The 20216-nt window shown below is 38.2% G+C and overlaps 1 protein-coding gene across 6 annotated transcripts in view; it reads left to right on the forward strand.

The window, feature by feature from the left end:
• The window catches only part of ADAM32 (ADAM metallopeptidase domain 32), a 174065-nt gene that overhangs the window by 3474 nt on the left and 150375 nt on the right, over window positions 1-20216 (forward strand). For 4 of the 6 annotated variants that reach the window (XR_003032923.2, XM_059882235.1, XM_059882234.1 and 1 more), the window contains 3 exon segments: window positions 7109-7194; window positions 10764-10825; window positions 16888-16963. Coding sequence is in view for 5 of the 6 variants with exons in the window: in XM_059882235.1 (XP_059738218.1) it covers window positions 7109-7194; window positions 10764-10825; window positions 16888-16963 (224 nt within the window). In the remaining variant the exon portion in view is untranslated. 6 annotated transcript variants of the gene reach the window in all.

The raw sequence follows: 20216 nt of genomic DNA on the forward strand, positions 1-20216 counted from the left end.
CTCTTGCCAAAATTACACTACCTTGATTACTGGAGCTTTACTATAAGTCTTTAAGTCACATAGTGACAGTTGTTTGATTTTCTTCTTCTTCAGTATTGAGTTTGTTTTTTGGGATCTTTTGCCTCATAAATATTAGAGTCAGTTTATTGATAACCACAAAATATCGTGGTGGGGTTTTGATTGGGATTGCACTGAATCTATAGAACAAGTTGGGGAAAGATTGACATTTTGAACTTTTTGTTTGCTATTTGTCATCAAAGTTTTGTAGTTTTCCTCATAGAGATCTTACTCATATTTCATTAGATTTATAGCTAAGTATTTATTTAACTTTTGGGGATGCTAATGTACATGACATTGTGTTTTAAATGTCAAATTCTAGTGCTCATTTCTGGTATATAGAAAGTGAATGACATTTGTATATTAACCTTTTATGCTGCAAATTTGCTGTCTTAACCATTTTTAAGTGTATAGTTCAGCAGTGGTGAGTATATTCACATTGTTCTATAACATCTTTCTGGGAGCCTTTTCATTTTGCAAAACTGAAGCCCTATACCCATTAAACAAGTAATTAAAAATTGTGATAAAATATATGTAACATAAAATTTACCATTGTAACCCTTTTTCACTGATATTGCGTATTTGCTGTTTTAAGTAGAAGCTAATTAAAACATCTGTATTCAGTTTTCACTTTATTTTTATAGATTCTCTTTTTTCCCGGCTTTACCTTAGGTTTTATACTTTTATATAGTTTTCTGTTACTAATTAATGTGCTTTTGTTTCAGTACAGAGAACTGTAACATTTCTTGTGAGGCCATTCTCCTTTAACTTTTGTGAAATTGTTTATCTCTCCTTCAATTCTGAAGGACAGCTTTGCTGGGCATGGTATTTTTAGGTGGAATTTTTTTCTTTCAGTACTATATATTGAATGTATTATCCCACTCCATTCTGGTCTGCAAGGTTTCACTGAAAAATCCACTGATAGTCTTATGGGAGTCTGCTTGTACATAATATTTTGTGTTTCTCTTGCTGCTTTCTTGAGAGTCTCTCTTTGTCTCTACTTTTGGGCAGTTTACAATGTATATCAGTGTAATTCTCTTTGAATTCCTTTTTTGGCTTTCTAGATTTAGATGTTAATTTTTTTACCCCAGGTGAGATAAATTTTCAGTCATTACCTCTTTGAATAAGTTCTGCCCTCCACCCTGATTTATTTTCCTTCTATGACTTCTATAATGTGTATACTGCTCTGCTTGATTGTGTCCCATATATCCATGAATCTGTCTTCACTCTTTTTCATTCATTTCATTCTTTCTTTCATTCGTAAAAAATATTTTGCTCCTCTGATTAGATGAATTCTCTTGATCTGTCTACAGGTTTTCTGATCCTTTCTTTCACTTGATCTAGTCTGCTCTTGAATCCCTCTATTGAAAATTTCAATTCTGTTATTGTATTCTTCAGCTCTCTGATTTTTATTTTTTACTGATTCTAAAGGGTGTCAGACTTTATTTTTCTGGGCTCCAAAATCACTGCAGATGGTAATTGCAGCCATGAAATTAAAAGACCCTTACTCCTTGGAAGAAAAGTTATGACCAACCTAGATAGCATATTCAAAAACAGAGACATTACTTTGCCAACAAAGGTCCGTCTAGTCAAGGCTATGGTTTTTCCTGTGGTCATGTATGGATGTGAGAGTTGGACTGTGAAGAAAGCTGAGTGCCGAAGAATTGATGCTTTTGAACTGTGGTGTTGGAGAAGACTCTTTCGGGTCCCTTGCACTGCAAGGAGATCCAGCCAGTACATTTTGAAGGAGATCAGCCCTAGGATTTCTTTGGAAGGAATGATGTTGAAGCTGAAACTCCAGTACTTTGGCCACCTCATGCGAAGAGCTGACTCATTGGAAAAGACTCTGATGCTGGGAGGGATTGGGGGCAGGAGGAGAAGGGGACGACAGAGGATGAGATGGCTGGATGGCATCACTGACTTGATGGACGTGAGTCTGAGTGAACGCCGGGAGTTGGTGATGGACAGGGAGGCCTGGCGTGCTGCGATTCATGGGGTCATGAAGAGTCGGACACGACTGACTGAACTGAACTGAACTGACTGATGAACTCCTTATTGCCAAATTCAGACTTAAATTGAAGAAATTAGGGTAAACCACTAGACCATTCAGGTATGACCTAAATCAAATCCCTTATGATTATACAGTGGAAGTGAGAAATAGATTTAACGGACTAGATCTGATAGATAGAGTGCCTGATGAACTATGGATGGAGGTTCATGACATTGTACAGGAGACAGGGATCAAGACCATCCCCATGGAAAAGAAATGCAGAAAAGCAAAATGGCTGTCTGGGGAGGCCTTACATAGCTGTGAAAAGAAGAGAAGAGAAAAGCAAAGGAGAAAAGGAAAGATATAAGCATCTGAATGCAGAGTTCCAAAGAATAGCAAGGAGAGATAATCAAGCCTTCCTCAGTGATCAATGCAAAGAAATAGAGGAAAACAACAGAATGGGAAAGACTAGAGATCTCTTCAAGAAAATTAGACATACCAAGGGAACATTTAATGCAAAGATGGGCTCGATAAAGGACAGAAGAAAGTAGGAAGCAGAAGATATTAAAAGAGGTGGCAAGAAGACACAGAAGAACTGTACAAAAAAGATCTTCACGACCCAGAGAGTCACGATGGTGTGATCACTCACCTAGAGGCAGACATCCTGGAATGTGAAGTCAAGTGGGCCTTAGAAAGCATCACTATGAACAAAGCTAGTGGAGGTGATGGAATTCCAGTTGAGCTATTTCAAATCCTGAAAGATGATGCTGTAGAAGTGCTGCACTCAATATGCCAGCAAATTTGGAAAACTCAGCAGTGGCCACAGGACTGGAAAAGGTCAGTTTTCATTCCAATCCCAAAGAAAGGCAATGCCAAAGAATGCTCAAACTACCGCAGAATTGTACTCGTCTCACACACTAGTAAAGTAATGCTCAAAATTCTCCAAGCCAGGCTTCAGCAATACATGAACCGTAAACTTCCAGATGTTCAAGCTGATTTTAGAAAAGGCAGAGGGACCAGAGATCAAATTGCCAACATCCACTGGATCATCAAAAAAGCAAAAGAGAGTTCCATTAAAACATCTATTTCTGCTTTATTGACTATGCCAAAGCCTTTGACTGTGTGGATCACAATAAACTGTGGAAAATTCTGAAAGAGATGGGAATACCAGACCACCTGATCTGCCTCTTGAGAAATTTGTATGCAGGTCAGGAAGCAACAGTTAGAACTGGACATGGAACAACAGACTGGTTCCAAATAGGAAAAGGAGTACGTCAAGGCTGTATATTGTCACCCTGTTTATTTAACTTATATGCAGAGTACATCATGAGAAACGCTGGACTGGAAGAAACACAAGGTGGAATCAAGATTGCCGGGAGAAATATCAATAACCTCAGATATGCAGATGACACCACCCTTATGGCAGAAAGTGAAGAGGAACTAAAAAGCCTGTTGATGAAAGTGAAAGTGGAGAGTGAAAAAGTTGGCTTTAAAGCTCAACATTCAGAAAACGAAGGTCATGGCATCTGGTCCCATCACTTCATGGGAAATAGATGGGGAAACAGTGGGTGACATTATTTTTTTGGGCTCCAAAATCACTGCAGATGGTGACTGAAGCCATAAAATTAAAAGACACTTACTCCTTGGAAGGAAAGTTATGACCAACCTAGATAGCATATTAAAAAGCAGAGACATTACTTTGCCAACAAAGTTTCTTCTAGTCAAGGGTATGCTTTTCCCAGTGGTCATGTATGGATGTGAGTTGGACTGTGAAGAAAGCTGAGTGCCGAAGAATTGATGCTTTTGAACTGTGGTGTTGGAGAAGACTCTTGAGAGTCCCTTGGACTTCAAGGAGGTCCAACCAGTCCTTTCTAAAGGACATCAGTCCTGGGTGTTCTTTGGAAGGACTGATGCCAAAGCTGAAACTCCAATACTTTGGCCACCTGATGTGAAGAGTTGACTGATTGGAAAAGACTCTGATGCTTGGAGGGATTGGGGGCAGGAGGAGAAGGGGACGACAGAGGATGAGATGGCTGGATGGCATCACTGACTTGATGGACATGAGTTTGGGGAACATCCGGAGTTGGTTATGGACAGAGAGGCATGGCGTGCTGCAATTCATGGGATTGGAAAGAGTCAGACACGACTGAGCGACTGAACTGAACTTAACTGAATGATTAGTGCCATTGAACATCTTTTAATATGTATTGGGCATTTGTATATCTTTTTTGGAGAAATGAGTATTCACAAGTTCTTTGCCCATTTAAAAAAATTAGGTTTTTCATTTTGCTGTTGATTTAGGAGTTCCTCTTATATTCTGGATACTAGACCTTCAGTCAAGTGATTTGCAGATATTTTTTTTCTCATGCTATAGTTTGTCTTCACTGTCTTGTGAATGTTGCATGACTCACAAAAGTTTTAAGTTATGATGATAGGACCTAATATATGTGTATATATATTTTTTCTTTTGTTGCTTATGGTTTTAGTGTCATATCTAAGAACAGGTTCAACAATTATTGACTCTTGGCTAATTCTGCTTCAGTTTTATGTTCCCTACCACTTCCTCTATTAGGCAAATTATAAATATTCTATCATTTTATTATCTAAATATTTAAGTATGTATATCTAAATGACAAAATATAATTTTGAAATATAACCACAGTATCATGATCATGGCTTAGAAATTAATGACAGTTTCTTATATCATCCAGTTTTCAGTCTGTGTCCAAATTTTCAATTGTTTCATGAGTGTAATAATTTTCCTTACAGTTTGTAATCACCAAGAAACAATGTCCACACATTGCTTGAATCAGCATCCAAAATATACACTCATTGAGTTGGCTCCTCCCTACTCCATTTTATTTAGTGTCTGGTTTTTAGTACCATGTTGATAACTGATAATTCCGAATTTATATTTCTTCTCGTGCACTCTTTAGGCAGCCTATGAGATGATTTCCAATGTTTCTCACATCCTGGGACTCATGCCCTTGTGTAATCCCCTCCTCTTAAATGTAAACTATGTTTTATGATTTGTTTCTAGTGAATAAAATGTGGTCAATGGATGTCTTTTCTGAGATTAGAATATAGGATGACTGTGTCTTTTTCCTGGGTGCTCACTTTCAATCTCTTTTTCTGATCCCTTATTCTGGGGGAAGTAAGTTGTCATATTGTGAGTATCCTTATAGAGAGGTCTTTTGAGATTTCTCATGAACAGCCTGGAAAGACCCAATGCCTGTCATCAGCTAAGTGCATGAGCTTTGAAGTGGATCCTGTGCTAGTCAAGCCTTGAAATTGTTGCAGCCCTGGCTGACACTTTGATTGCAGTTTTGCTAGAGACACTGAACCAGAGGCATTCAGTTAAGCTTTGCCCAGATGCCTGACCCAAGGGCCGTAGGGATTAATAAGTGTTTATTGTTTTAAGCTGCTATATTTGGGGATAATTTGTTATGCAGCAATAGATAATTAATATATCATCCTTCAGTTAAAATCAAAGATCATGTCTCTCTGCTCAAAATCTTCCAGTGGTTTCTTATGTCTCCAAGAATAAAAATTAAAGCCCTAACTCTGACCTATTTTGCCCTGTAGGATCTCAACAGCTTGTTTCCCTCCTCTCTGACCTCATCTTTTAATCTTTTCCTCATTGCTCATGCTACTTTAGCCACAGTTGTTTCCTTATGGCTTTTCAAACACACCAAGCATTTCCTTCCAAGAGTCTTAAATACTTGATATTTTTTCTTCCTGGAGTGTTCTGCCAAGATATTCATTTGTTCCCCTCCTCACCTTCTTCAGGTCTTTGTCCAAATGCTGTCTTCTCAGTGAGTCCTATTTAACCTCACCTTCAGCAATCGCTATTCTGTCATGAACCTATGACATATTCTGTCATAACCCATGATTCTGTGGGTTAGTGGGACTGTTGTTCTGGTTTGGACCAGTTTAGCTAATCTGCAGGTCATTTGTACTCTTTCCTGCAGCTGTTGTCAGCTCCTGAGTTGGTTGGCAGCTGAATGGTGTAGGATGGTCTCACACACTGGTCTCTCTGTTGGAATGTGTTCAGCTAGGGTGCCTTGGCCCCTTTCACATAGTCCCCCACCCTCCTGTTAGCTTGCTCAGGCTTGTTTACATGCAATTTCAGGATTCAAAGGCAGTAGGAGGGCAAGCCACAGTGCATAAGCTCTTTTCAGGTTTGTTTGTTTTACATTTCTTATTGTCTAATTGGCCAAAGTAAGTTACTTGGCTAAGTCTAGAGTTAGTTCCTAAGTATATCCATGGGAGACAGTACTTTCTGTTGTATCTGTCACATCTGATTTCTGAAATTTTTTAGAGTTTTTCTAGAATTTCTCAACAACTATCACACTTTCATCTTTAGCTTATCAAGAAAATTGTTGAGACCTCTTAGCTGGTGATAGCACTTTACCAATTTCCCACCTTTTTTTTTGGTAAATGTTTTTCACCATAAAAATCTGTGATTTTTCACTTATTTTCTGGATGCCTTGTATTTGAATGTTCTTTTTTCCTCTTTTTTTAGAATATTTATAACCTGTTTTATATAATAGATTTAATTTTATTTAGGTAGTAATATTATCTGTTTGTAGTATTTATTTATTTGTCTGCACTGAGTCTTAGTTGCAGCACATGAGTTCTTCGATCTTTGTTGTGGCATGCAGGGTCTTTCGGAGAAGGCAATGGCAACCACTCCAGTACTCTTGCTTGGAGAATCCTGGGGACAGAGGAGCCCGGTGGGCTGCCGTCTGTGGGGTCACACAGAGTCGAACATGACTGAAGCGACTTAGCAGTAGCAGCAGGGTCTTTAGTTGAGGCATGTGGGATCTAGTTCCCTGACCAGGGATCAGACTCGGGCCTGCTGTATTGGGAGCATGGAGTCTTAGCCACTGGACTACCAGGAAAGTTCCTCTTACCTGTTTTTAAATTGTTTTCAATATTTTTATTGGAGTACACAGGTGATAACTCATGTTTGCAGAAGCAAGTCTTATATAAAAGAACATGCACAAATATTTAGTCAAGTTTAGGATGCAGTTATTAACTGTTTTTTTCTTTCTCCAGATTTTCAAAATTCATTTCTACAAATCATACTTCCAGAGAAAGTCCAAGCAAATACAAGTGAAAGTGAGAATTCAGAAGTAGAAAATGTAAGAGATTTTCCATAGTTAATGCTGTTATATGAAATTTCTTATTTTTATTGCATAGCAGTGAAGTACATAAATTTCATTAGAGTATAAATAGCCAATATCACTACTGATAAGGAATTTAAAGTTTTGATGGTAAAAGCAAATATATAAATCAGAATGTTCTAATTTTTCTAGAATTTGTCATTAACTCATGGTAAAATAATTTTTAAAAGTTCAAAGAGAGAATATAATATAAAAGAATTAGTCTTATCTGAGTGGTATCTAGATGATTCAGATGAAGAGAATAATTTTCTCCAAAATTGCTAAGGAGAATCTGTCTTAAGTATAATCTTCTTTCTTAATCTCTACCTTTGCATTTACCAGTTTTCAGAGTATAAACTGATTATTCTGTTATTTTTATTGGAAAGATGATAGTTTATCCTACTTATTGATTTATTTAACAGATATTTCTCTGGACTTGTGTGCATACCTATATGCTAAGAGCCTTAGGAGATTAAAAAAAAAATACAAAACAGCATGCCTTGCTTACAAGTGACTGATCTTTTTTTAAAAAAATTTGATCAGTTAACTATTTTTGAGTGTGCTGGGTCTTTGTTGCTGTGTATGGACTTTCTCTAGTTGTGGCAAGCAAGGGCTACTCTTTGTTGTGATACATGGGCTTCTCATTGCAGTGGCTTTTCTTGTTGTGGAGCCCAGGCTCTAGAAGCTTCAGTAGTTGAGGTACTTAGGCTCAGTAGTTGTGGCTTGTGGACTCTAGAGTGTGGCTCAGTAGTTGTGGAACATGCTGTTCCGTGGCATGTAGGATCCTCCCGACCAGGGGTCGAACTTGAGTCCCCTGCATTGGCAGGCAGATTCCTGACCACTGGAGCCCCAGAGAAGTCCAGCGGCCAATCTTTTGATAACACTTTATTTTTAACAGTTTTAATGAGGTATAATTTAGACACCACAGAATTCACCCATTGTAAGTGTATAACTCAGTGATTATTAGTATGTGAATTATGTAAACATTACCATAATCCAGTTTAAAAAAAAATTTTTTTTAATTAAAAATTTTTTTTACTTTACAATATTGTATTGGTTCTGTCACACATCAACATGAATCCGCCATGTGTTCCCCATCCTGAACCCCCCTCCCACCTCCCTCCCTGTACCATGCCTCCGAGTCATCCCAGTGCACCAGCCCCAAGCATCCTGTATTGAACCTGGACTGGAGATTCATTTCTTATATGATATTATTCATGTTTCAGTGCCGTTCCCCTAAATCGTCCTACCCCCTCCATCTCCCATAGAGTCCAAAAGACTATTCTATACATCTGTGTCTCTTTTGCTGTCTCGCATACAGGGTTATCGTTACCATCTTTCTAAATTCCATATATATGTGTTAGTATACTGTATTGGTGTTTTTCTTTCTGGCTTACTTCACACTGTATAATAGGCTTCAGTTTCATCCACCTCATTAGAACTGTTTCAAATGTACTCTTTTTAATGGCTGAGTAATACTCCATTGTGTATATGTACCACAGCTTTTGTATCCATTCATTTGCTGATCAACATCTAGGTTGCTTCCATGTCCTGGCTATTATAAACAGTGCTGTGATGAACATTGGGGTACATGTATCTCTTTCAATTCTGGTTTCCTTGGTGTGTATGCCCAGCAGTGGGATTGCTGGGTCATAAGGCAGTTCTATTTCCAGTTTTTAAAGGAATCTCCACACTGTTCTCCATAGTGGCTGTACTAGTTTGCTTTCCCACCAGTAGTGTAAGAGGGTTCCCTTTTCCCCATACCCTCTATTTATTGTTTATAGACTTTTGGATAGCAGCCATTCTGACTGGCGTGAGATGGTACCTCATTGTGGTTTTGATTTGCATTTCTCTGATAATGAGTGATGTTGGGCATCTTTTCATGTGTTTGTTAGCCATCTGTATGTCTTCTCTGGAGAAATGTCTATTTAGTTCTTTGGCCCATTTTTTGATTGGATCGTTTATTTTTCTGGAATTGAGCTGTAGGAGTTGCTTGTATATTTTTGAGATTAGTTGTTTGTCAGTTGCTTCATTTGCTATTATTTTCTCCCATTCTGAAGGCTGTCTTTTCACCTTGCTTATAGTTTCCTTTGTTGTCCAAAAGCTTTTAAGTTTAATTAGGTCCCATTTGTTTATTTTTGCTTTTATTTCCATTACTCTGAGAGGTGGGTCATAGAGGATCCTCCTGGGATTTATGTCAGGAAGTGTTTTGCCTATATTCTCCTCTAGGAGTTTTATAGTTTCTGGTTTTATGTTTAGATCTTTAATCCATTTTGAGTTTATTTTTGTGTATGCTGTTAGAAAGTGTTCTAGTTTCATTCTTTTACGAGTGGTTGATCAGTTTTCCCAGCACCACTTGTTAAAGAGATTGTTTTTTCTCCATTGTATATTCTTGCCCCCTTTGTCAAAGACAAGGTGTCCATAGGTGTGTGGATTTATCTCTGGGCTTTCTATTTTGTTCCATTGATCTATATTTCTGTCTTTGTGCTAGTACCATACTGTCTTGATGACTGCAGCTTTGTAGTATAGCCTGAAGTCAGGCAGGTTGATTCCTCCGGGACTAAAATTTTAAAGCTAGGACATGCTGCTACTTCAGTATCAGGATCTTATGTTTGGTATTTCTGCCTTTTATCTGACATATACATGTTTTGCTTCTTTCTGGTCTTACTTAAAAAAAAAAAAAACTTGAAAAATTTTGGCATGATTTTGGAGTTACAAAAATTGCAAAGATGCTACCTTGAATTCCCATGTAAGTTCATTCAGTTTCTCCTAAAATTAATATCTTATATAACCATTTTGACCATTTACTAGACCTTTTTAACAACTTGCCTTTTTATTATTATTTTTTAAAGATTTGTATTGTTTCCTGGTTGTTTCTTATTTTCACTGATCCTATGTTCTGGTATTTATGTCTTTTTAGTTTTTACTGAATTTTCTTTCTAATGATATTCTAATTCTTACTTTTCACGTGTTCTTTTTTTGAAAGATAAAGTCTCATCTCTTAGATTCACTGACTAACTGATATTGCAACTCACTACCATGTTTTAACTTGAGAATAGTAGAGTTCGAGTAAAAATCTATGCCAAATTTTAAGAATCTTCTGCTTAAAATATAGGAAATAGGGCATACATTTCAGGAAAATGGTTAAAATAAATGACTTTTGTGCTTAGTGGAGTAAGTTAAACTTCACTGAAATAGAGTACCTTAATATCCCAGTGATGCAATAGAATAGATGTTATGACATGGCATGTAGTTTCTTCTTTTATTTATTTATTTATTTTTAGTCTCTTCTTTTAAAAAAGTTTAAAATTCAGTTACAAATAGGTTTCTAGTGCTTTATGACTCCTTATATTGGACTAATTTTGTGGAAATAGTAAGAATAGATTGTATAATAAATGTTAAAAATTTTGATATATTATTGCAGATTTTAAATCACACATAGTCTGAGACTTTTAAAGCATTATTTGGAAGGATTAGTCAAAATAAAATTGTTATTTTACCTCTTCTGTTACATTTGTCTTTACTCTCAGTTTTTCTGGATTCTCTAGAAACAGGTATCCTATAGTATTTCAATAGATGAGAAACCGTATACTGTGCACCTTAAGCAAAGGTAACTTTTTATTTTTAGACTTAATTTTACTTATATGAATTCATTTGCTTATGATAAAAATAGAATATTAAAAGTCATGTAGTTATTAAACTGTTTAGTTGTCTCAGATGAACAAATGCTTCCTGTGAATTAATTTTTTGGTCCTAATGCCTCAAGTAGTCTTTAGTGAATAGGGAAGCTAAGAATGGGAAGAATAAGGATTCATCTGAAGATTAATCTGTATGATCTTAAGTTAGGAGAGCCAGCAGGATCTATATAATCAGGGTAGGATGTAATAAGAAAGAAGTAAATCTGTAACTGTATCAGTTAAAGTTTGATCAGGGAGGCAGGTTCACCACCAAGAATATGAAATAAGGGATTTAGTATAGAAATTAGATCATACAGTACTGTGGGAGCTGGTGAACAGTTTATGGAAAAAAGTAATAGCTACATACCATCCCTAAGAGTATTGTGAAAATAATTTAAATAACTTTATATAGGGTTTAATTATTTGATGGAAAACCAGTTGAGAAATGCTGGCTTGGAAGCAATTTGTAACTTTCAAGAGGTTGATTTTAGTTAAATTTTGGGTGTAGAACTAGATTAAGTGGTATTAAGGAGAGCTGAATTGTGAGAAACCAAACGTTTTAAGTGAAAATGGCTTTTCCAGAAATGTTTGGCAGAGAAAAAAGAAAAGAAAAAATGAAATGTTTTGGCTGGCAGGAAGTTTCTTAAAGAGAGAAATATAAACAATGATTCATTGTGTTATTAGATGCCAAAAAATGGCATTGAGTAAAAGAGTTAACCTACTCCTTTAGACAGAAGGGAAGAATAGTAAATGACAACTCAAAGAGCTTTTCAAGTGCATAAGAGAGAATGCATATTGCATTTGAATATATTATCAGAACTGTAAGCAGTAGTAAGAAATAAAGGAATTGGAGCCTGGGAGATGGATTGAGCATGTGTATACTCTATTTTTGGAAATTACCTGTATAATGATTAAGATGGTATGACAATTATGAAGCTATTGCAAAAGTTATATGAGATATAATAAGAAGCATAATTTTGAATGTGTAAGAGGTTTTTTTTTGAGATATAACTGAGGTGGCGGAAAAAAATTAGATATTGGACACAATGGTAGAGATTTGATTGGCGCGGTGAAGGAATAGGACAAGTGTGTGTCAGAGGATATCCATAAGTGTCCAGTGGCAGTAAGGCTGATTGATTGATTGGTTGAAGTACAGTTATCTTACAATATTTTATTAGTTTAAGGTGTACAATGTAGTGACTATATATTTTTATAGATTACAAACTATATATAGTATTATAACTGGTAGTTCATATCCCTTAATCCCCTTCACTTATATGTTAAAGGCCATTTTTATAAACCCATAGCTAACATCATACTCAATGATGAAAAGCTAAAAGCTTTTTTCTCTAAGACTACAAGTAAGACAAAAATGCCTGCTCTCACCACTTTTATTCATCATAGTACTGGAAGTCCTAGGCATAGCAATTAAAAAGAAATAATTTTCTGAAGGAAATCAACCCTGAGTATTCATTGGAAAGACTGATACTGAAGTTGAAGCTCCAGTACTTTAGCCACCTAATGCAAAAAGCCAACTCATTGGAAAAGACCCTGATGCTGGGAAAGATTGAGGGCAGGAGGAGAAGGTGGTGACAGAAGATGAAATGGTTGGGTGGTATCACCAACTCAATGAACATGAGTTTGAGCAAACTCCAGGAGATAGTGAATGACAGAGAAGTCTGGCATGCTGCAGTCCATGGGGATGGAAAGAGTCGGACATGACTTAGTAACTGAACAACAACAATATACATCCAGATTGGAAGGGAAGAACTATAACAGTCACTATTTTCAAATGGCATGATACCACAGAAAACCCCAGAGATGCCATCAAAAGACTATTAGAACTAATAAATGAATTCAGTAAAACTACAGGGTACAGAATTAACGTATAGATCTATTGCATTGCTATGCACTGGAATGCAAAAGCAGGAAGTCAAGAAACACCTGGAGTAACAGGCAAATTTGGCCTTGGAATATGGAAAGAAGCAGGGCAAAGGCAAATAGAGTTTTGTCAAGAGAACGCACTGGTCATAGCAAACACCCTCTTCCAACAACACAAGAGAAGACTCTACCCATGGACATCAACAGATGGTCAACACTGAAATCAGATTGATTACATTCTTTGCAGCCAAAGATGGAGAAACTCTATACAGTCAGCAAAAACAAGACTGGGAGCTGACTGTGGCTCACATCATGAACTCCTTATTGCCAAATTCAGACTTAAATTGAAGAAAGTAGGGAAAACCACTAGATCATTCAGGTATGACCTAACAGTGGAAGTGAGAAATAGATTTAAGGGACTAGATCTGATAGATAGAGTGCCTGATGAACTACGGACGGAAGTTCATGACATTGTACAAGAGACAGGGATCAAGACCATCCTCATGGAAAAGAAAAGCAAAAAAGCAAAATAGCTGTCTGGGGAGGCCCTACAAATAGCTGTGAAAAGAAGAGTCACGAAAAGCAAAGGAGAAAAGGAAAGATATAAACATCTGAATGAAAAGTTCCAAAGAATAGCAAGGAGAGATAAGAAAGCCTTCCTCAGCGATCAATGCAAAGAAATAGAGGAACACAACAGAATAGGAAAGACTAGAGATCTCTTCCGGAGAAGGCAATGGCACCCCACTCCAGTACTCAAGTTTTCCTGTGCCTGGAAAATCCCGTGGACGGAGGAGCCTGGTAGGCTGCAGTCCATGGGGTCGCTAAGAGTCGGACACGACTGAGCGACTTCACTTTCACTTTTCACTTTCATGCAATGGAGAAGGAAATGGCAACCCACTCCAGTGTTCTTGCCTGGAGAATCCCAGGGATGGGGGAGCCTGATGGGCTGCTGTCTGTGGGGTCGCACAGAGTTGGACATGACTGAAGTGACTTAGCAGCAGCAGCAGCAGAGATCTCTTCAAGAAAATTAGAGATACCAAGGCAACATGTCATGCAAAGATGGGCTCGATAAAGGACAGAAATGGTATGGACCTAACAGAAGCAGAAGATATTAAGAACAGGTGGCAAGAATACACAGAAGAACTGTACAAAAAAGATCTTCATGACCCAGAGAATCAAAATGTGTGATCACTGACCTAGAGCCAGACATCCTGGAATGTGAAGTCAAGTGGGCCTTAGAAAGCATCACTATGAACAAAGCTAGTGGAGGTGATGGAATTCCAGTTGAGCTATTTCAAATCCTGAGAGATGATGCTGTGAAAGTGCTGCACTCAATATGCCAGCAAATTTGGAAAACTCAGCAGTGGCCACAGGACTGGAAAAGGTCAGTTTTCATTCCAATCCCAAAGAAAGGCAATGCTCAAACTACCGCACAATTTCACTCATCTCACACGCTAGTAAAGTAATGCTCAAAATTCTCCAAGCCAGGCTTCAGCAATATGTGAACCGTGAACTTCCTGATGTTCAAGCTGGTTTTAGAAAAGGCAGAGGAACCAAAGACAAAATGGCCAACATCCACTGGATCATTGAAAAAGCAAGAGAGTTCCATTAAAACATGTATTTCTGCTTTATTGACTATGCCAAAGCCTTTGACTGTGTGGATCACAATAAACTGTGGAAAATTCTGAAAGAGATGGGAATACCAGACCACCTGATCTGCCTCTTGAGAAATTTGTATGCAGGTCAGGAAGCAACAGTTAGAACTGGACATGGAACAACAGACTGGTTCCAAATAGTTTTGAAAAGGAGTATGTCAAGGCTGTATATTGTCACCCTGCTTATTTAACTTCTATGCAGAGTACATCATGAGAAACGCTGGACTGGAAGAAGCCCAAGCTGGAATCAAGATTGCTGGGAGAAAGATCAATAACCTCAAATATGCAGATGACACCACCCTTATGGCAGAAAGTGAAGAGGAACTAAAAAGCCTGTTGATGAAAGTGAAAGTGGAGAGTGAAAAAGTTGGCTTAAAGCTCAACATTCAGAAAACGAAGATCATGGCATCTGGTCCCATCACTTCATGGGAAATAGATGGGGAAACAGTGGAAACAGTGGGTGACATTATTTTTTTGGGCTCCAAAATCACTGTAGATGGTGACTGCAGCCATGAAATTAAAAGATGCTTACTCCTTGGAAGGAAAGTTATGACCAGCCTAGATAGCATATTCAAAAGCAGAGACATTACTTTGCCAACAAAGGTCCATCTAGTCAAGGCTATGGTTTTTCCTGTGGTCATGTATGGATGTGAGAGTTGGACTGTGAAGAAAGCTGAGCGCCAAAGAATTGATGCTTTTGAACTTTGGTGTTGGAGAAGACTCTTGAGAGTCCCTTGGACTCAAGGAGATCCAACCAGTCCATTCTAAAGGAGATCAGTCCTGGGTGTTCACTGGGAGGACTGATGCTGAAGCTGAAACTCCAGTACTTTGGCCACCTGATGTGAAGAGTTGACTCATTGGAAAAGACTCAGATGCTGGGAGGGATTGGGGGCAGGAGGAGAAGGGGACGACAGAGGATGAGATGGCTGGATGGCATCACTTACTCGATGGACATGACTTTGAGTGAACTCCAGGAGTTGGTGATGGACAGGGAGGCCTGGCGTGCTACAATTCACGGAGTCAGAAAGAGTCGGACATGACTGAGCGACTGAACTGAACTGAACTGATGCACTAATAATGAAATATCAGAAAAATAAATTAAAAAAATCCCAGGTACAATTGCATCAGAAAGAAAAAAATACCTGGGAATAAATTTAAGGAAGGGAGGTGAAAGACCTGTACTCTGAAAACTCTAAGACATTGATAAAGAAATATAAGAGAATGCAAGTAAATGGAAATGTATACCATGCTTACACATCGGAAGACTTAATATTGATAAAAGTCTATTGTACTAACCAAGGCAGTCTACTGCTTCAGTCCAATTCTATCAAAATACTCATGCATTTTTCAGGAAGTAGAATAGATAATCCTAAAATTTGTATGAAATACAGAAGATCTTGAATAGCCAGTTATATTTATTTTAGGTAATGGGAGCCATCTTTTTTAAAATATATATTAAGTATAAATGAGGCACCAGAAATGAACAAGATGAAGAGGTGGGAGTAAATATTAATGAAAGGGAAAAACAACCAGAAAATGAATGCCAGGGAAACATTTAAGTGAAGAAGGATCCAGATGAAGGGATTTACACAAGGAGACAAGGTGATATGAGGGAAAAATCAGGGGTAAATGGTATGACTGAAGTTGAAGAGCAGATGGTTTAAAGAAGGGGAGTATGGTCAGTGTGTGAGGTGCATCAGATAGTTTTATTTGACTCAAACTGCTTTTTCTTTTTGGATTTGACAATGAGGGGGTCATTATATGGCATAAGTTTTAATGGCAGATTCTCAGCAGAAGCTATTCTGGGTGGTCTAGTTACATTACATTGGATTGAGAAGTGAGTGCCAGGTGAGGAAGCATAAGTAAAATAGCATGATGGGGACAAGGAATGATACCAGAGAAGGCTGAACTATGACTGTTACAGAATGCTCTTCTACTTCATTATAGTAAGATATATTCATGATAGTAAAATTGAGAAAGAATGAAAGAATAAAAAACTCTTATAATCCTACACCCGTTTCATATCTTTGTAAAATTTAAAATGCTTTTCTTTTGTTTTATAGTTTGTTTTCCTTATTTTTTAAAGGAGTATAATAAGATGGGAAATATTATTTTGAGTAAATGCATATTACTTTAAACAAAAATTACACACAGGTCAAAAGAAAATACTATCTTTGTCAGGGATTGGCAGTCTTTTTCTCTAAAGACCCAGATAGTAAATATTTTAGGGTTTGAAGAGCATAATAGCTCTGTCAAAATGACTCATCTTTGCTGTTGTATCATGAAAGCTGCCATGAACCGTATGTAAGTGAACGAGTATAGCTATATGCAAATAAATTTTATTTACAAACACAGAGATAGGTCAGATTTGGCTTTGAGGGTGCTAAGTTTGCTGACTGCTGCTTTATATTTTTTCAAAAAGAATAACTTAAAATTCTCTCACTCTTTTTTATATACAGATTTTTTTTAGCAAATAATTTCATGGTTTATATGTATAATCAAGGATCTGTGAATTCTCAATCTTCAAATATTCAGGTAAGATTTAAATTTTATGTTTTAAAGATTTTTAAAAACCTTTTTTATACTGGATACTTTGCTAATATAGAAGACCTTATTCACAGAGGATATATGTAAAGTGACCTATGTATGCCTCATTTCACCCATTGTTAGGGTTTCTTGAAGTCTTGATAAATTAAAGACGAACTAGACTGACTTAGATAATCACGATGGTGTGATCACTCATCTAGAGCCAGACATCCTGGAATGTGATGTCAAGTGGGCCTTAGAAAGCATCACTATGAACAAAGCTAGTGGAGGTGATGGAATTCCAGTTGAGCTATTTCAAATCCTGAAAGATGCTGTGAAAGTGCTGCACTCAATAGGCCAGCAAATTTGGAAAACTCAGCAGTGGCCACAGGACTGGAAAAGGTCAGTTTTCATTCCAATCCCAAAGAAAGGCAATGCTCAAACTACTGCACAATTGCACTCATCTCACATGCTAGTAAAGTAATGCTTAAAATTCTCCAAGCCAGGCTTCAGCAATATGTGAACCGTGAACTTCCTGATGTTCAAGCTGGTTTTAGAAAAGACAGAGGAACCAGAGACAAAATTGCCAACATCCACTGGATCATCGAAAAAGCAAGAGAGTTCCATTAAAACATGTATTTCTGCTTTATTGACTATGCCGTGGATCACAATAAACTGTGGAAAATTCTGAAAGAGATGGGAATACCAGACCACCTGACCTGCCTCTTGAGAAACCTGTATGCAGGTCAGGAAGCAACAGTTAGAACTGGACATGGAACAACAGACTGGTTCCAAATAGGAAAAGGAGTACATCAAGGTTGTATATTGTCACCCTGCTTATTTAACTTTTATGCAGAGTACATCATGAGAAACGCTGGACTGGAAGAAACACAAGCTGGAATCAAGATTGCAGGGAGAAAGATCAATAACCTCAGATATGCAGATGACACCACCCTTATGGCAGAAAGTGAAGAGGAACTAAAAAGCCTCTTGATGAAGGTGAAAGACGAGAGTGAAAAAGTTGGCTTAAAACTCAACATTCAGAAAACGAAGATCATGGCATCTGGTCCCATCACTTCGTGGGAAATAGATGGGGAAACAGTGGAAACAGTGGGTGACTTTATTTTTTGGGGCTCCAAAATCACTGTAGATGGTGACTGCAGCCATGAAATTAAAAGATGCTTACTCCTTGGAAGGAAGTATGACCAGCCTAGATAGCATATTCAAAAGCAGAGACATTACTTTGCCAACAAAGGTCCATCTAGTCAAGGCTATGGTTTTTCCTGTGGTCATGTATGGATGTGAGAGTTGGACTGTGAAGAAGGCTGAGCGCTGAAGAATTGATGCTTTTGAACTTTGGTGTTGGAGAAGACTCTTGAGAGTCCCTTGGACTGCAAGGAGATCCAACCAGTCCATTCTGAAGGAGATCAGCCCTGGGATTTCTTTGGAGGGAATGATGCTAAAGATGAAACTCCAGTACTTTGGCCACCTGATGTGAAGAGTTGACTCATTGGAAAAGACTGATGCTTGGAGGGATTGGGGGCAGGAGGAGAAGGGGACGACAGAGGATGAGATGGTTGGATGGCATTACTGACTCGATGGATGTGAGTCTGAGTGAACTCAGGGAGTTGGTGATGGACAGGGAGGCCTGGCGTGCTGCGATTCATGGGGTCATGAAGAGTTGGACACGACTGAGTAACTGAACTGAACTGAGACTGACTTAGTATATTCTACTCTGCAGCACAATTTAATTTGTTTATATTTTGTTGAATAAATGAATAGAAATTAAATAATAGTAAAACAAGCACAAATATTATTGAACCCAAAATCATAGACCGAAATCTTTTCTTTTGTTTTACCCCCATTGGAGAAGGCAATGGCACCCCACTCCAGTACTCTTGCCTGGGAAATCCCATGGACGGAGGAGCCTGGTAGGCTGCAGTCCATGGGGTTGCTGAGAGTCAGATATTACTGAGAGACTTCACTTTCACTTTTCACTTTCATGTATTGGAGAAGGAAATGACATCCCACTCCAGTGTTCTTGCCTGGAGAATCCCAGGGACAGAGGAGCCTAGTGGGCTGCCATCTGTGGGGTCGCACAGAGTCGGACACGACTGATGTGACTTAGCAGTAGCAGCATCCATCAATGAATCCTATTGATTCTACTTTTCAAATTATGTACTTAGAACCTACCTTCTTCCTTTCTCTCTGTCTGCTGATACCACTGTTTTTCAAGTAAAGATCATCTAGTTTGGGTTATTGTGAAAACTTCCTGAATAATCTCCCTGCTTCCACACTTTGCTCATTCCCTGGGTCAGGTCTCAACGTGACAACCAGGTGAATCCTATTAATAAAACCTGAGTGAGTGAGTGAGTGAGTGAAGTCGCTCAGTCGTGTCTGACTCTTTGTGACCCCATGGACTGTAGCCTACCAGGCTCCTCCGTCCACAGGATTCTCCAGGCAAGAATACTGGAGTGGGTTGCCATTTCCTTCTGCAGGGGATCTTCCTGACCCAGGGATCAAACCTGGGTCTCCCACATTGGAGGCAGACGCTTTAACCTCTGAGCCACCAGGGAAGCTGGTCAGATCAAAAAAACCCAAAAAAACAAAAAAAACAAAAAACCAAAAAACCAAAAAAACAAAAAACCAACCTGGTCAGATCTTGTTGCTTCTCTACTCAGAAGCCTTCATGGGATGAGTTATTGTTCACAAAGTGAAAACCAATAAGAGAAAGCCCACATGCAGCATCAAAGACCCAGCACAGCCAAAAATAAAAATAAATAAAAACCTTTAAATAGGGTGAAATGGTGAAAATCATTTTAGTATCCTGCAGGCTTTACACAGTCTGATCCTCTTTACCTCTGTGACCTCATTTCCTGTTACTCTTTACATTGGTAATTCTGTTCAAGTCACATTGGCTTCCTTGCTATTCTTTAAACATACCAGACATGTTCTCCTTTCAAGAACTTTTCTCTATTTCCTCTCATACAGATGTTTGCTCTTTCCCAAGATACAATGTTTTTCTCTCTCATTTTCTTCAGTTCTTTGCTCAAAACCATCCAATTAGTCCTTGAGTAGTCCAGATTTCAAATTAAAAAAAATTTTTTTTTTTTAATCTTATACTTTTAGCCATGGTGGGTCTTCATTGCTGCAAGCGAGCTTTCTCCAGTCGCAGCTGGCGGGGGCTGCTCTCCAGTCACAGTGGGTAGGCTTCTCATTGTGGTTTTTCTTGTTGCTGAGCTTGGGCTCCAGGGTGCAGGTG

This window comes from Bos taurus, chromosome 27 (assembly GCF_002263795.3).
Source record: "Bos taurus isolate L1 Dominette 01449 registration number 42190680 breed Hereford chromosome 27, ARS-UCD2.0, whole genome shotgun sequence".
Taxonomy (NCBI): domain Eukaryota; kingdom Metazoa; phylum Chordata; class Mammalia; order Artiodactyla; family Bovidae; genus Bos; species Bos taurus.